At 51.7% G+C, this 24,832-nt stretch overlaps 1 protein-coding gene across 8 annotated transcripts in view; it reads right to left on the bottom strand.

The window, feature by feature from the left end:
• The window catches only part of AGAP1 (ArfGAP with GTPase domain, ankyrin repeat and PH domain 1), a 517,259-nt gene that overhangs the window by 357,540 nt on the left and 134,887 nt on the right, over window positions 1–24,832 (bottom strand). For 3 of the 8 annotated variants that reach the window (XM_046018359.1, XM_046018361.1, XM_046018360.1), the window contains exon 1: window positions 15,754–17,245. The exons of 4 other annotated variants lie outside the window; for them this stretch is intronic. In XM_046018359.1, the coding sequence (XP_045874315.1) occupies window positions 15,754–16,726 (973 nt within the window). In that variant the 5' untranslated portion in view covers window positions 16,727–17,245. Of the gene's footprint in view, window positions 1–15,753; window positions 17,247–24,832 lie in introns of those variants that run through there. One more of the 8 variants, XM_046018362.1, reaches the window with a different exon arrangement.

The raw sequence follows: 24,832 nt of genomic DNA, 5'->3' as shown, positions 1-24,832 counted from the left end.
ACGAACAATTCTGAGAGCTGTCCCAGCTCCAAGGTCCCACTCTGCCCACCTCCTCACAGTGCCAGAACTCCTCTGATGGCTGCATTGCAGCCCAAGGCCACCGTCCTCCCAAGAGCGGGACTCAGGAAACATCCTGCTTGTCACTCTCCTTCCCAAGCCAGTTTCCAGAGCAGCTGACCTCCCACAAGGGCTGTATCTTGTGGGGAACGCAGCAGATCATACACAGAGCTCCCACCAGGAAGGTCCTCACACCACGAAGGGAAGAGATGAGTCTGACAGTTAACGGCACCTCCCCCGATCACAGTACCCTGCCGGCTTCCTGATGTAGCTGCCCACGACATGCACTATGCCCTTCCTGACTCATTCATTCACCCGGGGTTCCTATTAGGGAGGTACCCAAGACCAGCTCCAAGCTGATGCCAGAGCATCAGGCCAGAGTAGATGACCAACAAGGCCACAAAGAAGTCTGGGAGGATAGACCATGAGGATGCCAGGCAGGAATACAAGAGACCTTGGGAAAAGGTACGTGGGAGAGGCTGGCAGGGGGCAGGCTGGTCATAAAGGCTTCTCCGAGGGGCTGGGCACACTCAGGAGGGCAGTGAGGCGGGTGATGAAGGGGAACAGGATGAAAAGCAGATTGATATTACATGGCTGGCGTAGAGAGATTAGATTGTACCACGGTGGCACTGGAAGTCACCTGATGGCTTTAAAGTCAGAAGATGACATAAACCACACATTCTGGCTGATGTACGAGACCCGGCCATAGCGGGCAGGCTGGAAGGCCCCTGCTCCTGCCGACCCAGGGGGTGGAGGTATGGAAGGAGGAAAGCAGACAGGAGAGGAGTGAAGGGGGAGAGCGTGGGGGGCAGGGGAAGGGAAGGGGTCAGCTCTCCCACAACCACAGGAGGCTGGGCGGGGTGCACTGAGGGACCAGTTAAGAGAGAAGGCCCGGTGTCCAGCTGATGGAGTAGAGGGAAGGTAGACACTAAGTTCTGACATGGGGAGAGGTTAGAGGCACAGTAGTGGGGGTGAGGGGGATCTAGCTGCGAGTGTCTACACCTACCTATGATGGTCACTGGCCATGCAGGGGCTGCTTCCCATGAAGCCTGCCAAGGAGGCCCCCTCAGTTTCTGGCTTAGAAGACAAAGCCCCTTGGATGGATATACAAAATCAAAGCCAAAATGCAAATCTGGTGTCTGAACTCATTCTGTTCAACTGATTTACAGCCTCTGAATACAGCTTTATGGTTTTTGGTAATATGGTCTCTCTGACAACTAGGTATCATGACAGCATGTAAGTCTCTGAGAAGCTTCCTGAGACAATGTGCGTTTGTTTGTAGTGGGAAATTTATTTTTGCATCCCCTCCTTGCCTCAAGCCTCCTGGAGGTCATCAGCCACTGTCCCTAAGCCTGGTGAGTGCTTCATCCCCATGGGTGAATGGGGACAGGGTCGGGAAGGGGCCCCATGGAGGCCACACAGAGAAGGGGGAAGTGGACTCTGCACTGGGGATCCCAAAGCAACAGGTAACTGTTCCTGAGTCTTCCCCTGACATCTACCATGTAGCACCTGCCCACAACTGACCGTGGTGATATGACCATTTTAGACCCAATGTTGCTCTATGGTGGGGGGAGGGAGAAGAAGGGGAACCAAAGCCAGCCACAGACTCCTCCATGTCTCAACAGAATGCTGACACATCTCGAATGATGATCTTTAATTTGAGGTTGTAATCAGATTTTCAAGATGTGCTCAATTTACTCAGTTTACTGTAATGGAAATGGGTAGAAATTCCTGCCTTGGGAGTCAGTAACAGGCCAGCGCTGGCCTTTGAAAAGGCATACCTCTCTCCTCCTTGGATTAGCAGCAGCCATACCCATCTGCCGAGACCCTGGCCCTCCTCCGGGGGGTTGGGGGAGGTGCAGCAGAGCAGCCCACAGCCTGGCCCCCTCAGAAAGGGGAACACTCACTTGGGCCCTGCCTGGTCCGGACAGTGGGATCTGGTGGGGGGGTGGGGATCTTCTAATTTGTTTATTACAAGTTAGAACCCCAGGGCTCTAACTCTCGAATCTGGGCTCTCTGAGATCCCAAGCTCACAGCCTAATCAGAGGAAAACCAGCAGCAAGTGATTTCCAAGAAGGCTTCTGGCATATTTAAAATAGCAGCCTCGACTCCAAGCCAAACCCTCGGGTTCAGACTCAGAAGTGTTTACATGGCTGAATTTAGAACTCTCAAAATAAAACCATCGGTTTGGACTTCTCAGACCCAATCTCACTACTGGACTAAAGGGAAGGGCTTCAGTCAGCGGCTAAGAATACACCACACTTTGCTTCTTGGTTATCACTTTTATTTTCCACTAAGCCTGCGCCTAAAATGTCCCAAGAGAGTACTATCAAATGTTCTGATTTGGGTTCTGCCTCTGGAACAAAACAAGCCTGAGGCTGAGAGGGAGGGAGAGGAGGGCATGTGGGACAGGCCCCCTCCTGCACCTGCCTGCAGCCCCAGGAGCCCACCTGGAAGGGGTCTTTAAAAAGCCAGGTACTGCTTTTTCCTTCAAAAGGGTAGGGATTAAGGTTGGGAAGTGGGAGGGTCAAGGTTCCTTCCAGCCTTAACTTTCCAGGCTGTTTGTTTCAGACAAGGGCACTGAAGTCCCCTAAGCAGGAAGAGTGAAGCCACTGCATTGGCTCTGGCTGTGGGGTGGGCAGCAAGACACCTCACCCAAGGATGAGAAAACAGAAGCACACCTTGGGGCCCATCAGTGACGGGGAGAAGGGATGCGTGTCGCCTGTCAAGACTGCCAGAAAGCCAGTGAGGAAGGAAACCGAGGGGTCTCCTGTCACCCACACACTGACGATGTCATCATACTCCTCAGACACATGCAGCACGAGATCCATCCACCATCACATAAAAGTAGTCCAAGGGAAACAAGCAGAAGCAGTATTTTTAAAAACACTGTATACCAAATAAAATACCTAGAAAAAATTCACCAAGGAGATGAAAGAACTGTATTCTGAAATTTATGACATTGATGAAAGAAATTGAAGACGAAACAATAAGCAGAAAGATATTCCAGGCTCATGGATTGGAAGAATCAGTGTTTTTGAAACATCCACACTACCAAAGCAATCTACAGATCGAACGCAATCCTATCAAAATGCCAATAGTATTTTTCACAGGAATAGAACAATAACCCTAAAATTTAACAACAGCAAACATTCTAAATAGCCAAAGCCATCCTGAGAAAGAAGGAGGAAGACTTAAGTACCACAATCCTCAAGTCCAAGGTGTGCTACAAAGCTACAGTCATCAAAACGGTATGTACTGGCACAAAAGCACACACACAGACCAGTGGGACAGAACAGAGAGCCCAGAAATAAACCCAAGCCTATATGGTCAATTATCATACGAGACAAAGACATGATTATACAGCGGAGAAAAGACAGTCTCTCTCCAGTAAACGGTGGTGGGAAAACTGGACAGCTACGCACAAAAGAATGAAATTGGACCACTTTCTTATACCACATGCAAAAATAAACTCAAAATGGATTAAAGACCTGAATGTGAGACCTGAAACCATAAGAACCTTAAAAGACAACACAGGCAATAATCTCCTGGACATTGACCTTAGCAAGGTATTTATGGCTGTGTCTCCTCAGGCAAGGGAAACAAAAGCAAAAATAAACTACTGGGATTATACCAACATAAAAAGCTTTGCACAGGGAAGGAAACCATCAACAAAACTAAAAGGCAACCTCCTGAAAGGAAGAAGGCATTTGCAAACGACACATCCAGTAAGGGGTGAGTATCCAGAACATACAAAGAACTTCCAGAACATACAAAGAACTTACACAACTCGACATCAGAAAAACAAATAACCTGATTAAAAATGGGCAGAGGACCTGAATAAATATTTCCCCAAAGAAGACATACAGAAATGGCCACCAGATACGTGGAAAGATGCTCCACATCACTCATCAGAGAAATGCAAGTCAAAGCCACAATGAGGTATCATCGTACACCTGTCAGAACGGCTAGAATCAACACCCCAGAAACAACACGTGTTGGCAAGCACATGGGGAAAAGCAGCCTTCACACCCTGGTTGTGGGGATGGACCCTGGGGCAGCCACTGTGGAAACAATATGCAGGTTCTCAAAAAATTAAAAATAGAAATGCCATATGATCCAATAATTCCACGACTGGGTATTTCCCCAAAGAAAATGAAAATGCTAATTCAAAAGGACACACACACCCCTCTGTTTATGGCACCGTTATTTACAACAGCCAAGACATGGATGCAACCCAAGTCCACACATGTCTGTATTCCTTCTCTCTTGCTCTCTCTCACACACACACTGGAATAGTACTCAACCATAAAAAAAGAATGAGATACTGCTATCTGCTTCAATATGGATGGACCCTGGAACAGTTATATTAAACAAATCATAAAAGACAAATACCATATGACTTCACTTATGTGTGGAATCTAAACACAAAACAAAACAAAACAAAACAGACAGGGGTGCCTGGGTGGCTCAGTCAGTTGAGTGTCCGACTCTTGATGTTGGCTCAGGTCATGATCTCAGGATTGTGAGATGGAGTCCCGTGTTGGGCTCCATGTTGCGATTTTCTCTCTCCCTCTGCTCCTTGCCACCCATGGGCACACACTTGTTTGTTCATACTCTCTCTCAAATAAAATCTTTAAAAAACAAACACAAAACAAAAACAGACTCATAACCACAGAGAACTGGTGGTGGCCAGAGGGGACAGAGGTAGTGGGATGGATGGAGGGTAAAGGATTAAGAGGTACAAACTTCCAGGTATAAGTCACAGGGATGAAAAGTACAGCACAGGGAACACAGTAATAGCGTGACGATGTCACATGGTCACATGATAACTACACTCATCGTGGCAAGTTCTGAGTAACGTAGAGACTTCTCCAACCTCTATGTTGCAAGCCTGAAACTAACAACACTGTACGTCAACCCTACTTTAACAAAACACTGTAAGTACTACTTCATGTCCATAAGTGTTCAGGAACAGTCCCGAAAGCACAGTATCCAGCTGACAGTCCCCGCTCCAAGAACCCCTGGCAGGGAGGGCAACGGGTGAGCTCACGGCCCACCTGCTCGGACTGCAGTGGCCCAGCCCGCCAGCCCCGTCTCCGGCAGCACCCACGGCCACGCGGGACAACCTGTCACCAGCCGTGCTGGCTCCAGGACTGCTCTGCAAAGCACAGGTCCCGGGACCATGAAATGTGACCAGTCCCTCCCTGGGTCTGAGAGGGAGACAGCGGGCTGGGGAAGATCCTAGTGGGGCCCGCCAACAGGAGGTCTGAGTGGACGACCGCAGGTGGAGAGGGCAGCAGCAAAACAGAGTTGAGCGCTTGGAAACCTGTATGGGATGAGCCCAGTGCCCCGACGCCTGGCTCCCGGGGACTTACAAACACACCCCAATATCCCGCACACGCCTGTCCGCCTGCCCCTCCCTGAGGTCCCAAACCAAGTGGTCCTGGAGACACGCGGCAGTCTACTCGTGTCCACATGTGAGTCATGGTGCCGATGGGGATGTACGACGTTTGGCTGTATTCATAAGGCTTTCAGGTTCTGTTGCATGTGATTCCCCACTTTGGAAAAAAAAAAAAAGATTTGTTCATTTTGAGAGGGGAGGTGTGGCGGGAAGGGTCAGAGGGACAGAGAGAATCTCAAGCACACTCCATGCTGAGCACAGAGACCAACATGGGGCTTGATCTCATGACCCTGAGATCATGACCTGAGCTAGCACCCAGAGTTGGACGCTCACCGACTGGGCCACCCCGGCGCCCCCGACGTTCACTCCTGTGCCATAAACTTGAGATTTTTTTTTTTTAAGATTTTATTTATTTTTTTGACAGAGAGAGATCACGAGTAGATAGAGAGGCAGGTAGAGAGAAAGAGAGGGAAGCAGGCTCCCTGCTGAGCAGAGAGCCCCATGCGGGACTCGATCCCAGGACCCCGAGATCATGACCTGAGCTGAAGGCAGCGGCTTAACCCACTGAGCCACCCAGGCGCCCTCCATAAACTTGAGATCTTAGTTTAAGAATGGATAGGCAAAGCCTTCAAACTTGAATGGGTCTACAAAAAGACAAACGCCCTCCTGAGTGGCTCCGTGTGTCTGTATGTGCATGTGTCTGGCTGTGTCAGGAGAAGGGGGTGGGCAAGACCATCAGCTGCACTGGGACAGAAACAAGCTGGGGACCACAGCACGGGACTGGAACCAGGTCCTACCGGTACGTGCTCTCCACCTGCAGCAAGACCTGCAGACAGCCACAGTGAGTGTGAAAGGAACACAGACTTACCCAGACAGTGGACCGCGCAGCTGAGAGAAGGTGAGTGTGTGGCCACCGAGTCCCAGACCGCAGTCAAGGGAGCTGGTCACCTCTGCTGGTGCTGTGGCCCCAGGTCAGCCTGGCGTATAGACAGGCGGTACCTCTGGAGCCTGACGCAGCAGGTGATGGAGAAGGGCTCTTGGCAGAGCTCTGGGGCCCCGCAGCCTCTCTTCCCACTTGCCCACCTTTCTCAGCAAGGCCTGAAGGGGACACTCTGCAGAAGAACTATCAGAACAAATGCTCCCGATGAGGGAGGACAAGGGCCAGAGAAGAAGCCACACTGGGCACCAGAACCAGTCTAAATGGACATCACCTGTTGCCACACAAGACAAGGCCCAGGGGAGGCCAGACTTTGTCCTCAGTGCCTGTCTGAGGACTGGATGAGGCCACCTGGGTCCCTCTGCCCCGGCCCGTGAAGGGCCAGAAGACACGCCTGGGAGCAGCCATCATACATCATGAGGTGAACAGGCCCCAGGGCCCCTCCAAAGCTACAGCTTCCAGAGCGGCTCCCAGACCCCTGACACCTCCGCACACCAGCACTCAGGCTCGGACCCCCATGCCAGCCCACCACCCCCGGGCTCAGCCCGACTCTTCCCTCACAGCCTCACCAAAGCTGCCCAGTTTCCTAATATTTGAGCCCCCATCCACTGAGAGTGCACATGTTCTCCATCACATGCATGCATCTCCTGACCTCTCTTCAGTCTTGAAGGGTGAGGGAGCAGCCACGGCGTCTGCTCCCTGTGGGCTCATCTCTTCCTGTTCAACCCGCAGGGCCTCTCGCTAGGGTTTCTCGCGGGCACTAGCAATAGGCATTTTACATCATAGTCAACAGTCAAGCTCAGTGCACCGTAGGGACAGTCCCCAAGGCACGAGGCTGCGGAAAACAGTGCGGTCGGCAGAGGTCGTGCTTGCTAGTGACGTGCGGCCCAATGCCCTCTCGGAGGCAGGCCAGCCGTGGCTCCCAGGCCACGAGTGATCACGGGGTCAACAGCCGACCCACTCACAAGCGCTCTGTGTCCGCAGACCCAGTGTCTGTCACTCTCAGCACAGTGCTCACCACACTGCATCTGAGATCACTTCATCACACAACAGGCTTTGTGTCCGACAGGTCCGCCAGGCTGCAGCCTCGCGGATGTGTCCCGAGCACGCTGGAGGTGGGCAGGGCTGAGCGACGATGCCCAGTAAGTTAGGTCTGTCAGGGGCATTTTCGACTTACACCGTTTTCAACTTACAGTGGGTTTATCAGCACCTCACCCCACGTTAAGCCCAGGAAGTTCTGCGCACAGAGAGTCAGAATGCCCACCTGGGAGCGACACGGGTCCAGTGACACCACCTGGGTCATGAGACTGGAAAACCTAAATACTATTAGATAAGAGGGATGCTCCAAATGATCTCTATTAAAACTACTCCACCCAACGAGCCTGGTGACACCTCCTACCAGTGCTTACTACTCTGAAGGCTGCAAGTTGCTGCCAAGAGGACGATCCGCCACTGACATGGGCCGGGGGCTTCTTCGTTCAGGGGCCGCAGCCGACACGCTCCAGGGAGCAGGGTAAGGGAAGGCACTGCTAGGGACAGCTTTCTGGAATCAGCACGTCCTCGGCTTGCATCAGGAACTCCACGAACCCATATGCTGCGAGGAACAGTGACTCTTCTAGTGACATGAATAAGGAAAGGCTGCGGGGAGATGACGCCCAAGACAAACGAGGACTGCTCTTCCGGCTTAGGGTTTGAGGGTCTGATGGTCAGTATTTAAAAAGCAGCAGTTAAAACCGCAGATCATGAGAAATACAGGGTGACTTACTGACAACGACCTGCAAGGGGGACCTACACTCGTGCTAGTGTGGGGAGGCCACCCGTCCCACCGGGGCAGAGGCACACCTCCCAGCCCACGTAAAGCCAAGCACAGCCGCCTACTTGGTATTTTCTATCCCTGGAGCTTCTGTAAAAGCTCTCAGAGGCAGCGACTGTAAAGCAAAGCCGACACGGCTGAGCTGCACGGCTCAGGGGTGTCCTCGCTCCCCTCAGGCCTTCCTGAGAACCAGCCAGGTGGGGAGCGAACCCCTCACATGCGTGAGGCAGACGGAGCTCAGGCCGTCACGTGACGCGCCGGGGCTGGGCGTGAGCCTGAGTGCTGCAGCCAAGACGAAACCTCGCCCACTGACTCGCACTGCTCTCCCCACACGGAACCTTAGTATCTCCCACCATGCGTGAACACTCCTTCCCGCCAGCGTCGTGGCATCACTCACACCCCCAAGTCGGAGCACCAGGAGGAAGCGAGCAAGAAGGAAACACCATGATGTCATGCTCGGACATCCCCCACTGCCCTGGTGCCAAATGGCATCCATACTTCGGGGGCTCAACGGGCCCAACATGAGCGTGGGAAGCGCTAACTGGAGGGGAACTTGGAGGGGGCAGCTGCTGGGGAGATAGAGGAGGTGGGGGAAGCAGACTACTTCTGGCTGGCAGGCAGAACTCTTACTCCAACCCAGATGAACCAGTAGAACAAAGTGGGAGCCACAATGGGGCCAGGTGAGGGCCGGGCAAGAGGACCAAGAAAATACAGACAAATCTCCCTTGGAGTTTGGGAGGAACCATTTTGAGAGAACACCCGGTACAAAATCATCAAAATCCTACAGTCTGAAGGAACTCCTGACCTTAAAACTGGGAGGAGGCTTTAAGACCACCCACTCTAAGCCCCCAGACAACAAACACAGCACCCCTTCCAACGTTCCCAGACTCGCCTGGGCTTGGACACCTCTAGTCACAGGAACTTTCCACATAAGAAGGCAGCCTGTTTCACAGTGTGAGGGCTTCTGAGAAGTGACTGCCTACTTTTGAGGCAAAATCCCTTTCCCTAGAAGTTTCCCTCATCGGTGCTAACTGCTGGGCCCTTCTTATGTCTGCTTCTCAAATACGAGCAGACAAGTCTCCAGGCTCCTGGCCTTCTCTTTCAAACTAAAAATTTCCAGTGTCTTCAGTGAACTCGGCTTCCAGAATCTTCCATGAACCAGATCAAGAAAGCAGATTCAGCAGCTGCTCTTGAATGCAAGAGAGATCAGACTCTCGGAAGGAGGGGATTCTAGTTTGGGAACTAAACGAATCAGAAGAACAAGCTCCAAGTCCCAGGGAGCCATCGAGGAGCTTGCTGCATGGCGCAGAAGGAGACAGCAGCAGCCTCGCTCCGGGACTCCCACACAGCAGGAACTGTGCCTGTCTATAAGTTAGTGGGACGTAAGCTGCAGGAAAGCAAGTCACAGGTAAGCATCCCTAAGTCCAGAATCCTATTTCACATAATTCACAGTTCTCTGGTTGTTTTAAAGCCCTTGCTAAGCTAAGTGAGCAGGAAGGTACAAAGGGGATAAATGCCGCTGTCCCCACCCCCATCCATGGAAGAAGCAGCGTCTGAGCGATTCTGATCTGGGGTAGGAACCAGAGAGAATGCGAGCTGCCCCAGAAAGGCTGGCAGCATTGTCCAGGGACTCCTCTCTCTGGAGTGGGTCAGCAGGATCTCGGGAAGCAGCCTGGCCAATGACAGGCACAGAGGGAGCACAAGACTCCCTTTGACGACCAACCAGCTCAAACAAGTGAGCATCCATTCAATGAATGTGTGTCCCATGGGTCCCACTCAAAGACAACCCACTGAACAAAGGGAACAGTCCTGCGTGCCTCCAGAGACGCCTGGCTCACTGGGTCATGTGAAGTCTTGGATCTGCTATCACACCAGAAATAGATTCTGTGTTCAGATCCCTGACAAGAGACTGTGTAGGAAAGTGACCCTCATTTTCCCTTTCACTCCTGCCAATTGAAATGCACCTCTCAAAATTATCTGCATTTGTTAGATAAGGACAAGCCAAAGGATCCCTTCACAAGCCTCCCACTGGGGCGGCCCCATTCAGAATGAGTGAGCAGGAGTCCACTTTCCAACCCAGGACAGCTGATTTCTCCATAAGCTCTGAGCCTTTAGATCCATCGATGATGTTAGGATGGAAAGCCAACTACAAAAATGGAAGTAACAAGAGATTATGAGAAAACCAACCAAATGAATGGGGACTAACATAGGTTTAATTGTAGAGGCCTCTACGTTAATTCCTACTTAAGGGAGAAAAGAAAACTGATGTGAATGCCTCCGTCAACTGAAAACCTAAAGAAACTGATGTGAATGCCTCCGTCAACTGAAAAACCTAAAGAGAAACAGAATTTCAAGCCGTCACCTACAAACAAGCACAGCCGACTCGAATTTGAGCTGAACAAAAAGCAGAGCAAAACGATGGCGGGCAGATGGTCCTTCTCTCAAAATGATGCAAAGACAATAATCTCCCTTCTTTTTGCTAATCTGTTGACCTTAATCCCAATTCTGTTCGTCACCTGGGGAGAGACCGCAGCTGGATATACTTTGTATCAATCGTTGTCCTTAATAAATAAAACCTTTACTTTTCATTATTTTACTCATTGTGATGTCATTTTCAATTAATGATTTTCAAATCATCACAGAGAAAAATAACGGCCTAAAGGAGATTTCCTATCAAAAACAAACAACTTATGCTAAAAATAAAACAAAATAAACCAACTCATTGTGGAAGCTGTAACACCCTTTCTTATGCTTGAGGCTGGTGCTAATCATGTAGATTAGAGGAAGGAATGACTTCTTAGATGTTAACTACAGAAATCCCAACCAGCTTGCTGGAAGGAAATCTTCTCTTTTCCAGTTGTCAAACTCCTAGTGACCCTGCAACACCCGAATCATTTTATCCCTTTGTGAGGTCTTCATTAACTCCTTCTCCTGCTCAAGGACATCTGCTCCCTTTTTTGTGTCCCCAGTCCTCTCATTAATTCCTCCCACAAACATTTATTAAAAGTCCAAGAGCCAAGAACAGCATTCTGAACTCTGTACTAAGAAGAGGACTAATACAGGCTTCATGCCCAGGAGGGAGAAGTGGCCAGTATGTAGACGAGGTTATTGTTACATATTGGGATTAGCAGCACCCTAACGGAGGTATGTTGTAGAGAGAAATATAGTTGTACCTTCCCCTAAACAATGATTCCTTGGAACTTTCTCATCCCCCAAAAGACTACGGGGCCTCCAAAGATAGGCATGATGCCTGACTTAGCTCTAGCTCCCTGCTCCTGCTCAGAACACACCACAGAAACTCCATAAATATCTGTCCATGCAACAGGAAAACAATTAAACTAAAAAAAGGGTTAAATACTATCAGTGCTTTATAGTTGAGTTTTATGTTTCCAAACAAAAGGTATTTGTTAATTGTATGACCGACCAGATTTTGCTGCAATGGGCCAGACTAGGCTTAAACTGTTGAGGCCTCTTTGGCAGACAGACATACTTGAGAACATGCCTTTAATAGCATGATATTCAGGGCCCCGGCTGACATAAAGGAAGGTGCTAACAGGTGAGTCGGCTGACACCGGGGGCTCCACATTGAGAACATTAACATAGCAAGACACAGTCCAAGCCTTCAGCAGGTGCCTAGAGCATCCCCGGCTGACCTTCGTGAGGGCAGCTCTGCCTGGATGCCAAGTGGATTGCTTGTTCTCCAGGAAAGCAATTCGACCTTATAACAAAAACAGTAAAGGTTCTCCTAAACCACTACTAGAGTCATTTATAAAAAGCAAGTGATTTCCCAATGTGGAGTACATAATTAGTTTAAAATGTTTCAAATGAGCAACTGAATTATACTGCTCCTTTAAAACCATGTATGTCCTTTTCAGCAACAAATCAAGTGAAAAAATTTTCAGTTATTTCAGTAATTTTATTTCATTTAATTACTGCTTCCTCTCTTTCTCCGCTGAAGGCTTGTTTTTGTTTTTGTAACTATAGAACAGTCTATCAAGCTGCCCAATTTGAGTGGTACACATCAAGGGACCCAGGAATTAAAGAACAAAGCCACTCATAAAAACATCTGTCAGAAATCAGTTGTAAATTACTAATCTGAAAAGCTAACCTCAGCCAGGGCTGTCCGTGATCACTTTATTGCGGTCATCAATCCTCGTGGACAGCAACAGAACACCCCAAAGACACTAGCAGCCCAGCCCAGCGCGGGCACTGCCTGCAGCTGCTTACAGGGCAGACTGGCCCAGCAGCAGGGGGTGGGACGCAAAGAGCATGCGCCAGGAAGGGACACCCTACAGTGCAATTCATCACTTATTATTCGATCTTTTTTGCATTAAATTATACTTATGCCAACAGACTCTGCCCTGGTATAGGGCTGTCAGGTAATAGGAAAATGCCCTTGATCTGACACAGGGTCGCTCTGAAACCTTCTGGGGCTCCTAATGGTTATGAACCTAAAAGAGAGGAATCGGCCATGGGTCTCTGGGAGGCGAGTGTGTAACAGAGGACAAGAAAAGCCACAATAGGGATTAGAAAGTACAAGAGAACCATCCTACAAAAGTAGGTGCTCCAATCCTTTCATCCTAATGCTTTAAGAATACAGGAAAACCATAGGCAGGTGATGTATGAGCCTATGTGTGTTTCAGAAGACCAACCATGTTCCTTCCCTACTAGGGAAGGTGCCCTACTAGCCTACTAGCCTAGGTGCCTTGTCTAAGAAGAAGCAGATAATTCTAAGTTAACTAAAGGAACTAAAGGAACCTAAGAGTTACTTCGTCTTTTAAAGTTATTTTCCCAGAGCCAACTGACAACCTAATAGCCGAGTCTAACAAAAGGAAAACGTGCCCCAATGACAAGGGTCCTCTAATTTCCTTCATACTTGAAAGGACTTCGAATTTTAATACACTGTGGCCCAAGATTCAAAGAAAGCTAGAGATGCTGTTCATGATGTGTACTGCATTTCAGTTCCAGGATCATTTATCCGTAGTCCTGAAATCCAGAAAGGGCTGAAGACGGAAGCTTTACTCACAAAAGCTTAGCAGACTCTAAGGGTAAACATATTTATCACACCGAATGGGAGTGTCTCCAGCTCTCGGGCCATTGTTAGTGTCTGAATGCAGGACGCCTTCGCTATACACGTTACACCCGGTGTTCTGTAACACACGGCATTTGACCTTCCTAAAATCCAAATGTTCTAAGTCTTGCAAACCTCCCTGGCCCCAGGGTTTCGGCAAGGCTCTGTGCACCTGTGCTCGGATACTTCCAGGAAAATGGAGCCGGGGTTCCACCGCATTGGAATGTTACCTCAGAGCATTTTACCCTAAATTCAAAACCTCATTTAAACAGCAGCTAACTCTGAACAATTTACACCAGAAGCAGTAAATATGTAGAAAGTAGAACAGCATAATAAACGGGCTGCACCTTTACCTTAAGATGCACTGACCTTACCAAACATGGAGAACACAGACACTGCTCCTGGCCTTTTAGCCAAAGGCAATTGAGAACTGTGGCTTTTTTCTGTGATTACCTCAAACTTCAGAGTCAAGTGACAACCTGGAATTGGGACTATGTGTGCTGTGACCTAGCTCATTCACAGTCTGTTCTTCCATACAACCCACAGTGCTGGCTGATGTCTCAGACCAAAGTAATTCCACCCTGAGAAGGGTTGACCACGAGAAACAAACAAACCAAACAAACCAAGCAAACCAAGCACTACTATAATTGTTACTGTTTTAATCTTACACTGCCCTAGAGGGAAAAATTCCAACACACTTTACACCTCTACTTTCCAAAGGCATCGATTCTCTGACCGGATCACGAAGACCCAAACCCCAATACTTTTAACTGGAATCAATAGGGACCACAAGGAAATGCATTCATTCTAAATGGTGTGTTCATTTCTACTCCCCTCCCCACCAACCATGGGTACTTGTCTGGAACCCAGGCAGCTAATTACTATTTTCAGCAAGCCCAGGAGAACAAAGATGCAAGCCTGCTATTATAGGTAGAACTTGACCCTACAGATTTGAACCTCCACTGAATGCAAGTAAGGGCAAGAGCAACTTCACAGCAACCAACTTAAACAAAATAACTCACACCATTTTTTAGAATCTGAAGAGCGTGCAGGAAGGGATGGGATAGTGGCCGGAGTCAAATACAGTCCCTTCTAGAACATCCCAGGGCAGGTTAGCCACAGGATGTGCACAGCGAGTTCAACTAACACAAGCCTGGCAACAGATAACTTTATGTTACAACCTCACCTATAAAAAGAAAATTCAGATTTAAACTCTACTGCATATGCAAGTGCTTAATTTCAACTATTCTCTATTGCATTTTGAGGGTCATCAGAAGCATCTTACAACGTGACATCATTAATCTTCAGTTTCCCTTAAAGTTACTTGAGCAAGGTTGGGATGTCTTTGCGCTGACTGTTTGCACACTTACCCCAGGCAGTCAGCCGACCTGTGAAGTCCACTAGGGAGGACTATTCTCTCCAAGGGGGGTTGAGTTACCAGCTGACACTCTCTAATTAAAAACCCACACTGCAGAGCCTCAACTCCCTTCATCTCCACCAGCAGCAGTGTTTGGATGTTATTAATGATTTCTCGGTGGTGAAGTACACGGGGACAGTATCTTTAGCTACCCCCTCCACCCCCAATGCGAGCACAGTATAACAATCCAGGCCCTCCACTCACCCCTCTCTCTTCCCTGTAGGGTGATGACCCCACACCGGGAGAGAAGGGAATCTGGGTTTTCTAACTTCTGGAGGAGCCTAATCTCCAAACACCAGCAGATTACCTAATTCTTGCAAGACAATACCGTCACATCTGCCTCCAAAACCTTCCCTGTGAGGTCCCTGTTGGGAGAGTGCAAGGCAGCAAGGAAGTAAAATTTCTGAACAGGCTGTCTGTGGGGGGTGGGGGGTTATTTTCCTACTGGTATGGTACAATACATCACTAGCAAACAGAATCCTGACCCAGACTTGCTCTCCCGCTAAGATTCCAAAAGCTGTGGGGAGAGGTCCGTCTTCCTGCCCACTGGGATGAAGCATCCTTAGCAGGACGCAATAGGTGAGAGTTGCCAAGTCAGGGAGGCCACCCCACAGCACTAGCAGATGGCAGCGCCCACAGGGAGACCAGGCGTGGGGGGTGGGGTGGGGGTGGGGGTTGGAGATTAACCAAAACAAACGCTGCTGCTCCTGGTCAGGCAGCACCACCTGTGCGGCAGCCCACGGGTTCCCCAGTCTCCCCGCTCCGCATAAGGAGAAATGCGCCGCATGGCAAGGTGATCTATCCCCAGACGGGCTCACGGTGGCTGAGGAGACATACTCCGAAGGGCACCACCAGACACAACTGGAGGCAGGGCTGCCAAAAACCTCCGGACTGCAGTAGTAAGTTCACATCCGGCGTGGCCACCAGCCGACTGGTGGCCCGGGAAGGCAGGTCCCTTGGTTACTTCCAAGTCCCAGGGGACTCTGTTAAGCAGCGGCTGCGGAACCAGGCCAGTTCCCACCACTGCCCTCACCTCCCTCGACGCGCTGCCCACCTCTGCGCGGGGACCCGTCGATGCTCTCAGCGCTAGACGAGTGCGCCTCGGCTGGGGCCCGCCGCAGGCTGCTGAAGTAGCCGCGGGGTCTCGAGGAGCCGCTCCGGGGAGAGGGCCCGCCGCCGGGCGCACCATCCCTGCGCGCGAAGATGCCGCTGAAGAAGCGCAGTAGCCGGTGCTCGGAAGCGGCGCCGGGGCCCGCGGCCGCCGCCCGCGCGCGCTCCAGCCGCTGCAGGTCGCTGTTGTCTAGCGTGCGGTTCTTGCTCTTACTGCGCTCCCAGCGCTCCAGGTCCGAGAGCGCGTCGTTCTTGCTGAGCACCTCACCCACGTCCAGGGTGTTGCGCTTCTCCGAGACGGGCTGCGAGGGGGCCGCGGGCTCCACCGCTGTCAAGGGATCGGCCGCGGCCTCGCCACCCGGTGCCCAGGTCAGACTCCCGGAGCTGCTGTGGCGCCTCCCTCGGCCCAGGGCTCGACTCTGCGACGCCTCAGGACCGCTCCAGTGCCTGAAGCTGAGGCTCCGCCGCAGGGGCGCGGCCCGGATCCCCTCCACGTCGGGGCTGCCGGGCGCGGGCGAGCCGGGCCCCTCCTCCACGGCTGGGGGGCCGCCGGCCAGGTCCGCGGGCTCGAGGCCGCGTGCGCAAGGCCGGAGCCGCCCGAGCTCCAGCTGCCCCGTGCTGCGGGTGCGGAAGGTGCGGAAGTCCCAGGCTCGCGGCCGGCGGCCCTCGGGGTCCTCAGCGCCGGCAGCCTCATCCTCGGCCTCCTCCACCAGCTGCCCGGGCGCGTCCGGGGAGCGAGTGGGCCGGGGCCTCCGAGCCGGCCGCGGGTCGGGGCCGCCGGAGACCGGCGCGGCCAGCTGGTCCTTCCTGACCATGGTCACGGAGATACGGTAGACGGTCTTCCTGGGGGGTGTCCCGCGCGGCATCGCATCCGCGGGCGGAGACGCGGGCTCGCCGCTGCCGTCCAGCAGGTACATGTCGCCCGGGGCCGCGGCCACCGCGCCGCCCGCCGGGGCCCCGCTGCATCCAGCGCGCCGCGGACCGGGATGCGCGGTCGGGCGGTCGCGGGACGAGGCGGGAGAAGGGGCACGCCCGCAGTGGGCCCACGCCCCCCGCTGGCCGTGAGGGTGTGCTCAGGCTGCGGGGACAGCACCCCTGGCGCCCGCCGGCCCGTGCGCGGCGCAGCCCGAGTGCGGGGGTCCGGGCCCGGGGCGCCGAGCCATGGGCCGGCGGGGCGGGTGGGCGGAGCGGCGGGCGATCAGGCGCGGAGACGGTCTCGCCGGCAGGTGCGGCCGCGGCGCGCGGAGCCCGGGGCGGGCGGCGGCGCCCGCGGCTTCATTGTCTACGGCGCGGGGCCCGCTCGCATCTTCAGGCCTTTTTTGCACAGTTCGGCAGCTCCGCAGCCTCCGCCACTCCCTGAGCTGGGACTCGAGGGCAGCTGCGCCGGCCGCGGCCGAGGGGCGGGCGGGCGGCGGTTTAAAATGGAAATACGCGCCGGGGCGGGGCGGGGCGGGCGGGGGCCGACGTGCAGCGACCACGGGCCGCGCGCCCAGCCCAGCCGCCGAGTCCCGGGAGCGCGGCGGCGGCGGCGGGAGCGCGGCCTGGCGGGCAAGCAGAAGCGCCGGGCTGGATCGCCGCCACGCGGACCGGAGCCTCCCGGGGCCAGCCTGGCACCTGGCCTGAACCCTAGCCCTCCACTCCCGGGCTTGGCCTGCAAAACTAAATCTGGGCCATGTCTCACCTATTTATTTGGAGTTCTGAAGAGGATGCAACTCAAACAATGACTTCTTTAAAAAGCAAGGTGTCTCAGGTACTTGTTACCCCCTCACAAGTGTACTGGGTACTACACTCGTGCTTGGGAGGGACGAGGACGGCACATTCCCTGTGCCGGTGCTGCTCACACCACCGCCCTCCAGCACAGGACAGGCAGTTCCACTCCTAAAATGCTGTTTTGGGAGTATTATCCCTAGGTGGGGGAAAAGGCCCCTGATAGTAACAGACAGGAGAACACAGTGGTTCAGAGCAGGAAGAAGGAAGACTCGCCTGTCCAAGCCTGTCCACTTCCATCTCAGATTTTACACCTGGAAGATGGCGGTGGAGAAAACTGGACCCAAACTCTGAGTAGAGGACTGAAACAGCTAAGATACCATGTGCCAAGCTGAGTTTGTCTTCCATCAAATTTCCCCCATCCACTACCCGTTGGATCTCCAGATCCTGTTTCTTGATAAGATCTGTTGTGGCACAATATTCTCACATAGCTGATCAACCTGTTAGTTTTTTTTTTTTTTTTAAGATTTTATTTATTTATTTGACACAGAGAGAGAGAGAAAGAGGGAACAAAAGCAGGGGGAGTGGGAGAGGGAGAAGCAGGCTTCCTGCAGAGCAGGGAGCCGGATGCAGGGCTTGATCCCAGGACTCTGGGATTATGACCTGAGCGGAAGGCAGATGCTTAATGACTGAGCCACTGAGGCGCCCCATCAACCTGTTAGTTCTTGACGATGTCCTGAACATAGGGGTTTCCATTTGGTGGCTTAGAAGCTTCCATAGGAAAGTGTCATAAATGTCATGAATCAACTGTGTAATCAAGCTGGATGCTAACAGAGGCTTCTCTAGGCCTGGAAATGCCAAAGACGCATGAGAAGCTGTTTAGAGGGAAAGCATCATTCTGGGATTCTGTGACTGTTCGCAAGTCCTGCTTTACCCTCCTTTCAGCAAATACTGTGCTCACAGCACAGAAGGGGACACAAAGATGAATGGCGCGGTGTCTTAAGGAGGAGGTTATGACTCAGGAAATCTGGATTTTTACCTTGAAGGGAAATTAAATATTCAGATTTAATGGGACAGATCTGAAAGCTTCCTAGGTGAAGCCCCCCCCCTTTTTTTTTAAGATTTTATTTATTTGACAGACAGAGATCACAAGCAGGCAGAGAGGCAGGCAGAGAGAGGAAGGGAAGCAGGCTTCCCACCAAGCAGAGAGCCTGATGAGGGGCTCGATCCCAAGGCCCTGAGATCGTGACCTGAGCCGAAGGCAGAGGTTTTAACCCATTGAGCCACCCAGGCACCCGATGCCATTTCTTTTTAAGATACTTTAAAGCAGAGGGTTTTTAGGGCAGGGAACCAATCTAAATGGCACCATAGTGGTGGACATGTGTCCTTATATATTTGCCCAGACGCACAGAATGTACAACACCAAGCGTGAACCCTACGGGAAACTCTGGACTCTGGGTGATAATAATATGCCAACATCAACCCATCGATCATAACAAATGTACCACTCTGGAAGGAATGTGGGTAGTGGACGGTAGTGGAGGACACTATGCATGTGTAGGAGCAGGAGGCATAGGGAAACCATCTGTACCTTCTGTTCAACACTACATTCACCTAAAACTGCTCTAAAAAATAAAGTCCATTAGAAAAAAAAAGTTTAAAACGCATTTGACCACCCCCTATGGCTGCACTTGGACATGACTGCCACAATCATGGGGTCATGTGTCCACCTACTCCTGGCCCTCAAGTGTTCAAGAGCAGTGCCTCTAACATGTCAAATGCAATGTTAGGGAACCCCAGGACGGATCAATCTTACCTTCAGTTTGGATAAAAAGCCCACTTAGGTAAGACCCAAGAACCAGCTGTTTCCAGAGTGGGAGATGGAGAGTAATGAGCTATCAGAATGAGGTTCCCAGAGCCCATCAGGTTATGTGGATGCCTAGGGCTCAGAGAGGGTGGGTGCTTTCCCCAAGACTACACAGGTCACTGCTGAGAGCTGGGCCTGGGGTCACATTGCCTATGCCCATCCTCATGCCACAGTAGTGGTTTTTGTCTTTGTAAGCATCATGCTTTGATGACCATGAAGAGAGAGAAATGTATGAATATTACTGAGCCTGGAACTAATCAAATGTTAATGATACCAACATCTAGCAAGTTTCCATTACTCATTCACTTCTCTATTTGTTATTTACTCTTCAAATCTATGTTGGATGCCTACTGCACAGCACTCAGTGAGAAGGCAGAGTCTCTGTCCTCAAAGAACTCACAAAGTTGTGAAACAATGGTGTTATCAAGGCCTGTGATTTAACGTAAAGAAGGGGAGGGAGGTGAGAGGACCTGTCTACAGGGTGAGCACCAGAAGCACTGGGTGGGGTCTATGGTTTCATCCCTGCAGCTGTGTGGACAGAAAGGTCAAGCTGGCTTCAAGCGGAGACAAGGAACTCTGTCATGCAGAGTGGCATCAGAACCCAGGGCTGGTAACTTAGCCTGGGATCCACTCTCACTTTTTAAGACAAAGGCAACCTTCAAATATTGCGATGAAGTTTAATATGAAATTAGTCAGCCCATAATTAAGGCATAGATCTTGCTTGTTATCCGAGTCAAAGGTATAAAGAAACATAGCATTCCTTAAGGGCTCGGATCTTGAACTGCTGGTATCTTCCCACTCTTGCCAGTTGGGTTGTCTGGAATCCAGCCCAGGGTTTGCACTTTGCCGTGGGAGGATGCAGGCTGCAGAGTAGAAGATTCCATTTGATCCACCTTAGATGCCTCGGAATCTCAGATGGTGGTGAATGAGGGAAGCTCTTCCAGCCACAGCGGAGAGGTTCACTACCCCTCAGTGCTTTCCCCTCCCAAGCACGCATTTCTTTTCCACACCGAGATCCCAATGCTCCAACGCCGGGCCTTACAGTTTAGGCTGAAAGACCGGGAGAGGACTCTCCCCGCTGCCCTGGATACATGGGCTCTTCCAGTGCACAGAATCGGAGGCTCAGACAGATCTTGTCACTCCAAAATCTAAATCCCCTTTCACGCGGCAGCCGGACCTGCCTTTTAAAAATAGAAGTCATACTTATATACGTTCAGGTGCACTATGCTTTTTCTGCTGCTTTTGAAACTGACCCCTCTTGATAATCATTTCTTAAATTTTTCTATGCCTTCGAATATATCACCATTTTGGCTTATTTAAAAAAAAAAAAAAAAAAAAGCAAGCCTGTGGTTGATCTCACTGCTCCATCAAAAGCAACTAACAGGGAGGCAGGAAAAGGCTCAGCACTGCAGGGGCTCCAGTGCTGACAGGAAGGGCTGCAGAGAGGTCCAGGAGTGGGGGACAGCCCTACCTACCCCCTCCATTCCATCGCCTCCTGCAGCTGGCTTTCCTCACCCATTCTGGGTTTATGGGATCATCTGGCCACCCTCCTGCGACTTCCCTGTCCTGGGCCATTTCTAGCTATCTATAAATTACACATCCTCCATGAGAATATTATTTCTCAAGTGTTACTAGAGCTGGTAAGCCCTATTAAAAGGAAATCTCTGGTAGTCAGCAGAGCCATCTGCTACACAAGGAGACTTTCCCAGTAACAGAACTTGCCCGCCAGTGATCACATTTATAGGACCTTAGCAGAACCGTGTGTGGGGGCCACCGCCACAGGCCAACCACTGAACCTCCAAGGTTCTGCACACCTACCTGGGGGGCAACAAAGCACCTCCCCCAGTGCATGGGGCCCTTAAAAGGCTATTTTCTGGCAGCGGGTTGACTGAAAGATATAGACAGAAGCAAAAATAAAGGCATTTGTGCTAAACCAACATTGTCCTGGATTTACCTTTCGGCATGAGACTCCAGTCCAATCACTACAGGAGCGAGGCTGTCTGATCTAAGACCCACCAGGATGCCCAGTTTCTGCAGACAGACGACTCTGTAACCAACCCTGCCCAGGCTGAAGTCATTAGGGACCCCGTTTCCCTCAGTTTATATGCTGAAAGTTAAAAGAAGAGCCATCAAAGAGATAAGGACTTGATGAGTCACAGAGGGAGCAGTGCGCTGGGTCCCTAAGGCCATTTCTGACCCAAGAGGGAGAAAGAGGTCCCCTGAGCACCTATATTCTCTCTCGAGGCCCCACAGTGTTCTCTCAATGGGCAACCGCAGCAGGCCCCACACAGAAGGAGTCAGAGGAAAAAGGTCAGCAACTACTTATCAAAACCAATTTTGGTGAGACTTTAAATGAAGGAAAGGGCTTTTTTAGTCCATGTCCCACCTAAAGGCATGCGCTGATCAGAGAATCAGAGGTTTTGTACAAGAAGGCCAGGAGTGGGCACCTCTGTGGGAAGCGGGGGCAGAGGAGGCGTGAGAGAACACTCCCCCAATCCCTGATCCATGACGCCCCAAGTCCAGCTCAGTGTCCTGCCAACAAAGGGCTTCTCCAGGCAGCCCCCTGCCAATTCTGGATGACAGAGGAGCAGGACAAGTGGCGCAAGCACACCTGTGTGGGGCCGTGGCATGGAGCCTGGCCCTCAGCTTGCCGAGGAGTCTGCGAGGCGCATCAGAAACATGGGCCCTGGCAGTCCAGGGCCTCAACAGGACAGCAAGAGCCCCCGCTGCTCACCCACTTTCCGCCCTCCAGCAGGCATCAGCAGTGCGGAGCACCCCGACTGTGCCCAGAGTGCTCTGCCCAGGGATGGGGCGACGGGGAGCTGAGGTACCTGAAAAGTGTCCCAGATGACCAATGTCCAGCAGAAAGCATTACATGTGAGGGGAAGGAAGGGGGAAAGAAGGTGGAAGATGATTACTTCTAGGGGAAAGATCAAAGGAAAAAAAAAAAAGCTTCAAGAAGGAGGTGAATTGGGCTTTTGGCCGGGGAGGGTGGGCAGCCCCAGCGCCACGGATGCTCTGGGCTGGGTCCTCCTTTGCTGATGGTCCGTCCTGCTCATCAGAGGATGCTGAGCAGTACCCCGGGCCTCTCCCTAGCTGTATCACAATGCCCCTCCCCAAGTCAGGACCACCCAAACAGCAGGCAAATGTTGCCACGGGTCTCCTGCGGAGCAAAATGTCACCGGCAGAGAACCAGGCCAGGCAGGTGCACAGAAAGAAGGAAGGAGTGGCTCCTGTGTCCTGGCAACTTTTCATTTTATTATTTTATGATGCAACCACCCTCTCTGGCCTCTACATGTTAAATTAAAAAGCTCTAGATGGTCCCTCTATAACAAAAAGAAGGGATCATTTCCAGTAACCCTTCCAAAATTGGAAAACAGCAATAGTTCCAGATGAGACCACTACCAGTCCTCATTCTGTGAAAGACAAGCCATCAATTACAGTTAGTTTAAATCAGTGAGTATCACGGACATGATTAAAATGCTGGAAAGAAGGAAAAAAACCCCTCAGTTTTGCCAATGTTAAGTATTTAAAATCTCAAACAATGCTGTGTTGTTTTTCATCCTAAGCACAGTGCTTGAAGACTTTGGGTCATGAGAAGCATGCAGAGAAGGCAGGCCAGCACTGACCAGGTCCCCCCAGAGCACCTGAACACTATGATCTCAGGGAAGCTCGATGGCTGGCCCTCCAGGGAGCTCCCACCATGAGCCCCTGCCCACCCGTGTGCACAGGGCTGGAGCTGCCTTAGGACACTGTCTCCTCCCCTCCCTTGTTCCCTCTGCACTGGGTCAGGCTGGTGTTATTCACACACAGACTGCATCTTCAGAAAATGAGAACTCGTTTATATGACCACAAGCCAGGACGAGAAGAAACCTTAATCCAACCCATTTTTCAAATAAAGACGTCTACTCCATGGGGAACAGGGGAGAAATTCCTCCCCACACTCTGGTACTGTGAGCCAAGAGGGAACGTATGAAACCAAGCTGAAAACTCACATCCACTTACATAGGCCAAGGAGAAAAAGTCCTGATTTTTAGAACTATGCCAATAAGACTCCCTTGCGAGTAGATTCTTACTCCCAAACAAAGGAAAAGGTCAGACATTTCTTGGTGGTCTTTCTTGCTAAATGCCAGGCAAAGGTGACTTCAGATAAAATTAAAACCAAATGTGTTAAGCGTCACTTTGCAGAAACAAATGCGAACACCACATGTCGTGGTCTGTGGCACAACCACGGCCTCCGCAAGTGACGGTCACCCTTGAGGTGCCGGGCGCTGGCCGAGCCCAGAGTTCCCCAGGGGACGTTCCCACTTTCCTCTCCGGCCTTCAGCGCTCTGGGGAGACACAGCTGAGGAATCAGAAGGACTTAATCAAGGGTAAAACACAACTGTGCAGCTGTCCAAGGGACAGCTGCAGAGAAGCTCCGGAATTCGTGAGGAGAAAAACCAAGGAATTCCTACCGATTACCTAATCTTCCCCGTCCGTCTCCGAGGGTGCACAGGACCAGCCTGTCCAGTAGCATTTTCCTCTGCAGGCTCCACTGGCAGACATTCTTCTAATACTACCATTGGCATGAGCATCTTCCTACAGACCTTACAGCCAAAACACAGGGAACCATCTGATACGGACCTCACCCCTCACCCCCGAATGGCCCCCCAGAGTTCAGACAAATACCACAAGCTGTCAAAGGACAGCGGCCTCAGTCTGTCTGACAACTTGCGAATGTTTACCGAGTCTGTCTTTAGCTGACAACACCCACCCCCCCCCCCCATCAAGGATTCGTAAAGCCCACAACTTCCATGAAAATAAAATATCCCATCTGCAAATCACGCCCTGGGAACTTCTGGCCACACCATTAAAGGCTCAAGAAGAGCCTATTTGGGAAGTTTATCACTTCTGTATCCCTTTTGGGATTTGTCTGCTGAGATCTTTTCTCTGTGCCTGGGGGACCCGAAGGTTTAATGTATTTCTCTCTAAATGTGGAAAACAACATGGCTAAGAAGCCTGCTCATGGCCCAGACACATTCTCCCTGGTCAGCAGCAGGAGCCACATGACCACCCTCCTGCCTCTATTAGCCAGTATGTCCCTGGCTCAGCCTTCCCGGGGGCAGAGGACAAACACACCACTTGGGGCAGAAGCGGTGGTGGCCCCCTTGCTAGTTACAATTTGCATAAGAGCTCCTGTGAAAGCGGAGAAGTGGGTCACAGGGACCCGTTCTGACACTGTAAGATGAAATAAAGCATCCGTGTCCTCTCATCTGCACGCCACGCATGGCTCATCGGCAAGCGGCCTGCGGGGAGCAGGGGTGAGGAGGCCCTGTGCCAGGAAGATCCCGGCATGGGGGCCAGAAAGCCCAGGCTGCCCCGGAGCTGCCTCTCCGGGCTACGATGTATGCCGTGCTAGGCGCGCATCCTTGAAATCACCACCTGCTCCAGAATCTTCCGTGAGACA

This window comes from Meles meles, chromosome 9 (assembly GCF_922984935.1).
Source record: "Meles meles chromosome 9, mMelMel3.1 paternal haplotype, whole genome shotgun sequence".
NCBI classification, from domain to species: Eukaryota; Metazoa; Chordata; class Mammalia; order Carnivora; family Mustelidae; genus Meles; species Meles meles.
Note: the sequence above shows the minus strand (reverse complement) of the source record. Positions and strands in the feature narration are given on the sequence as shown.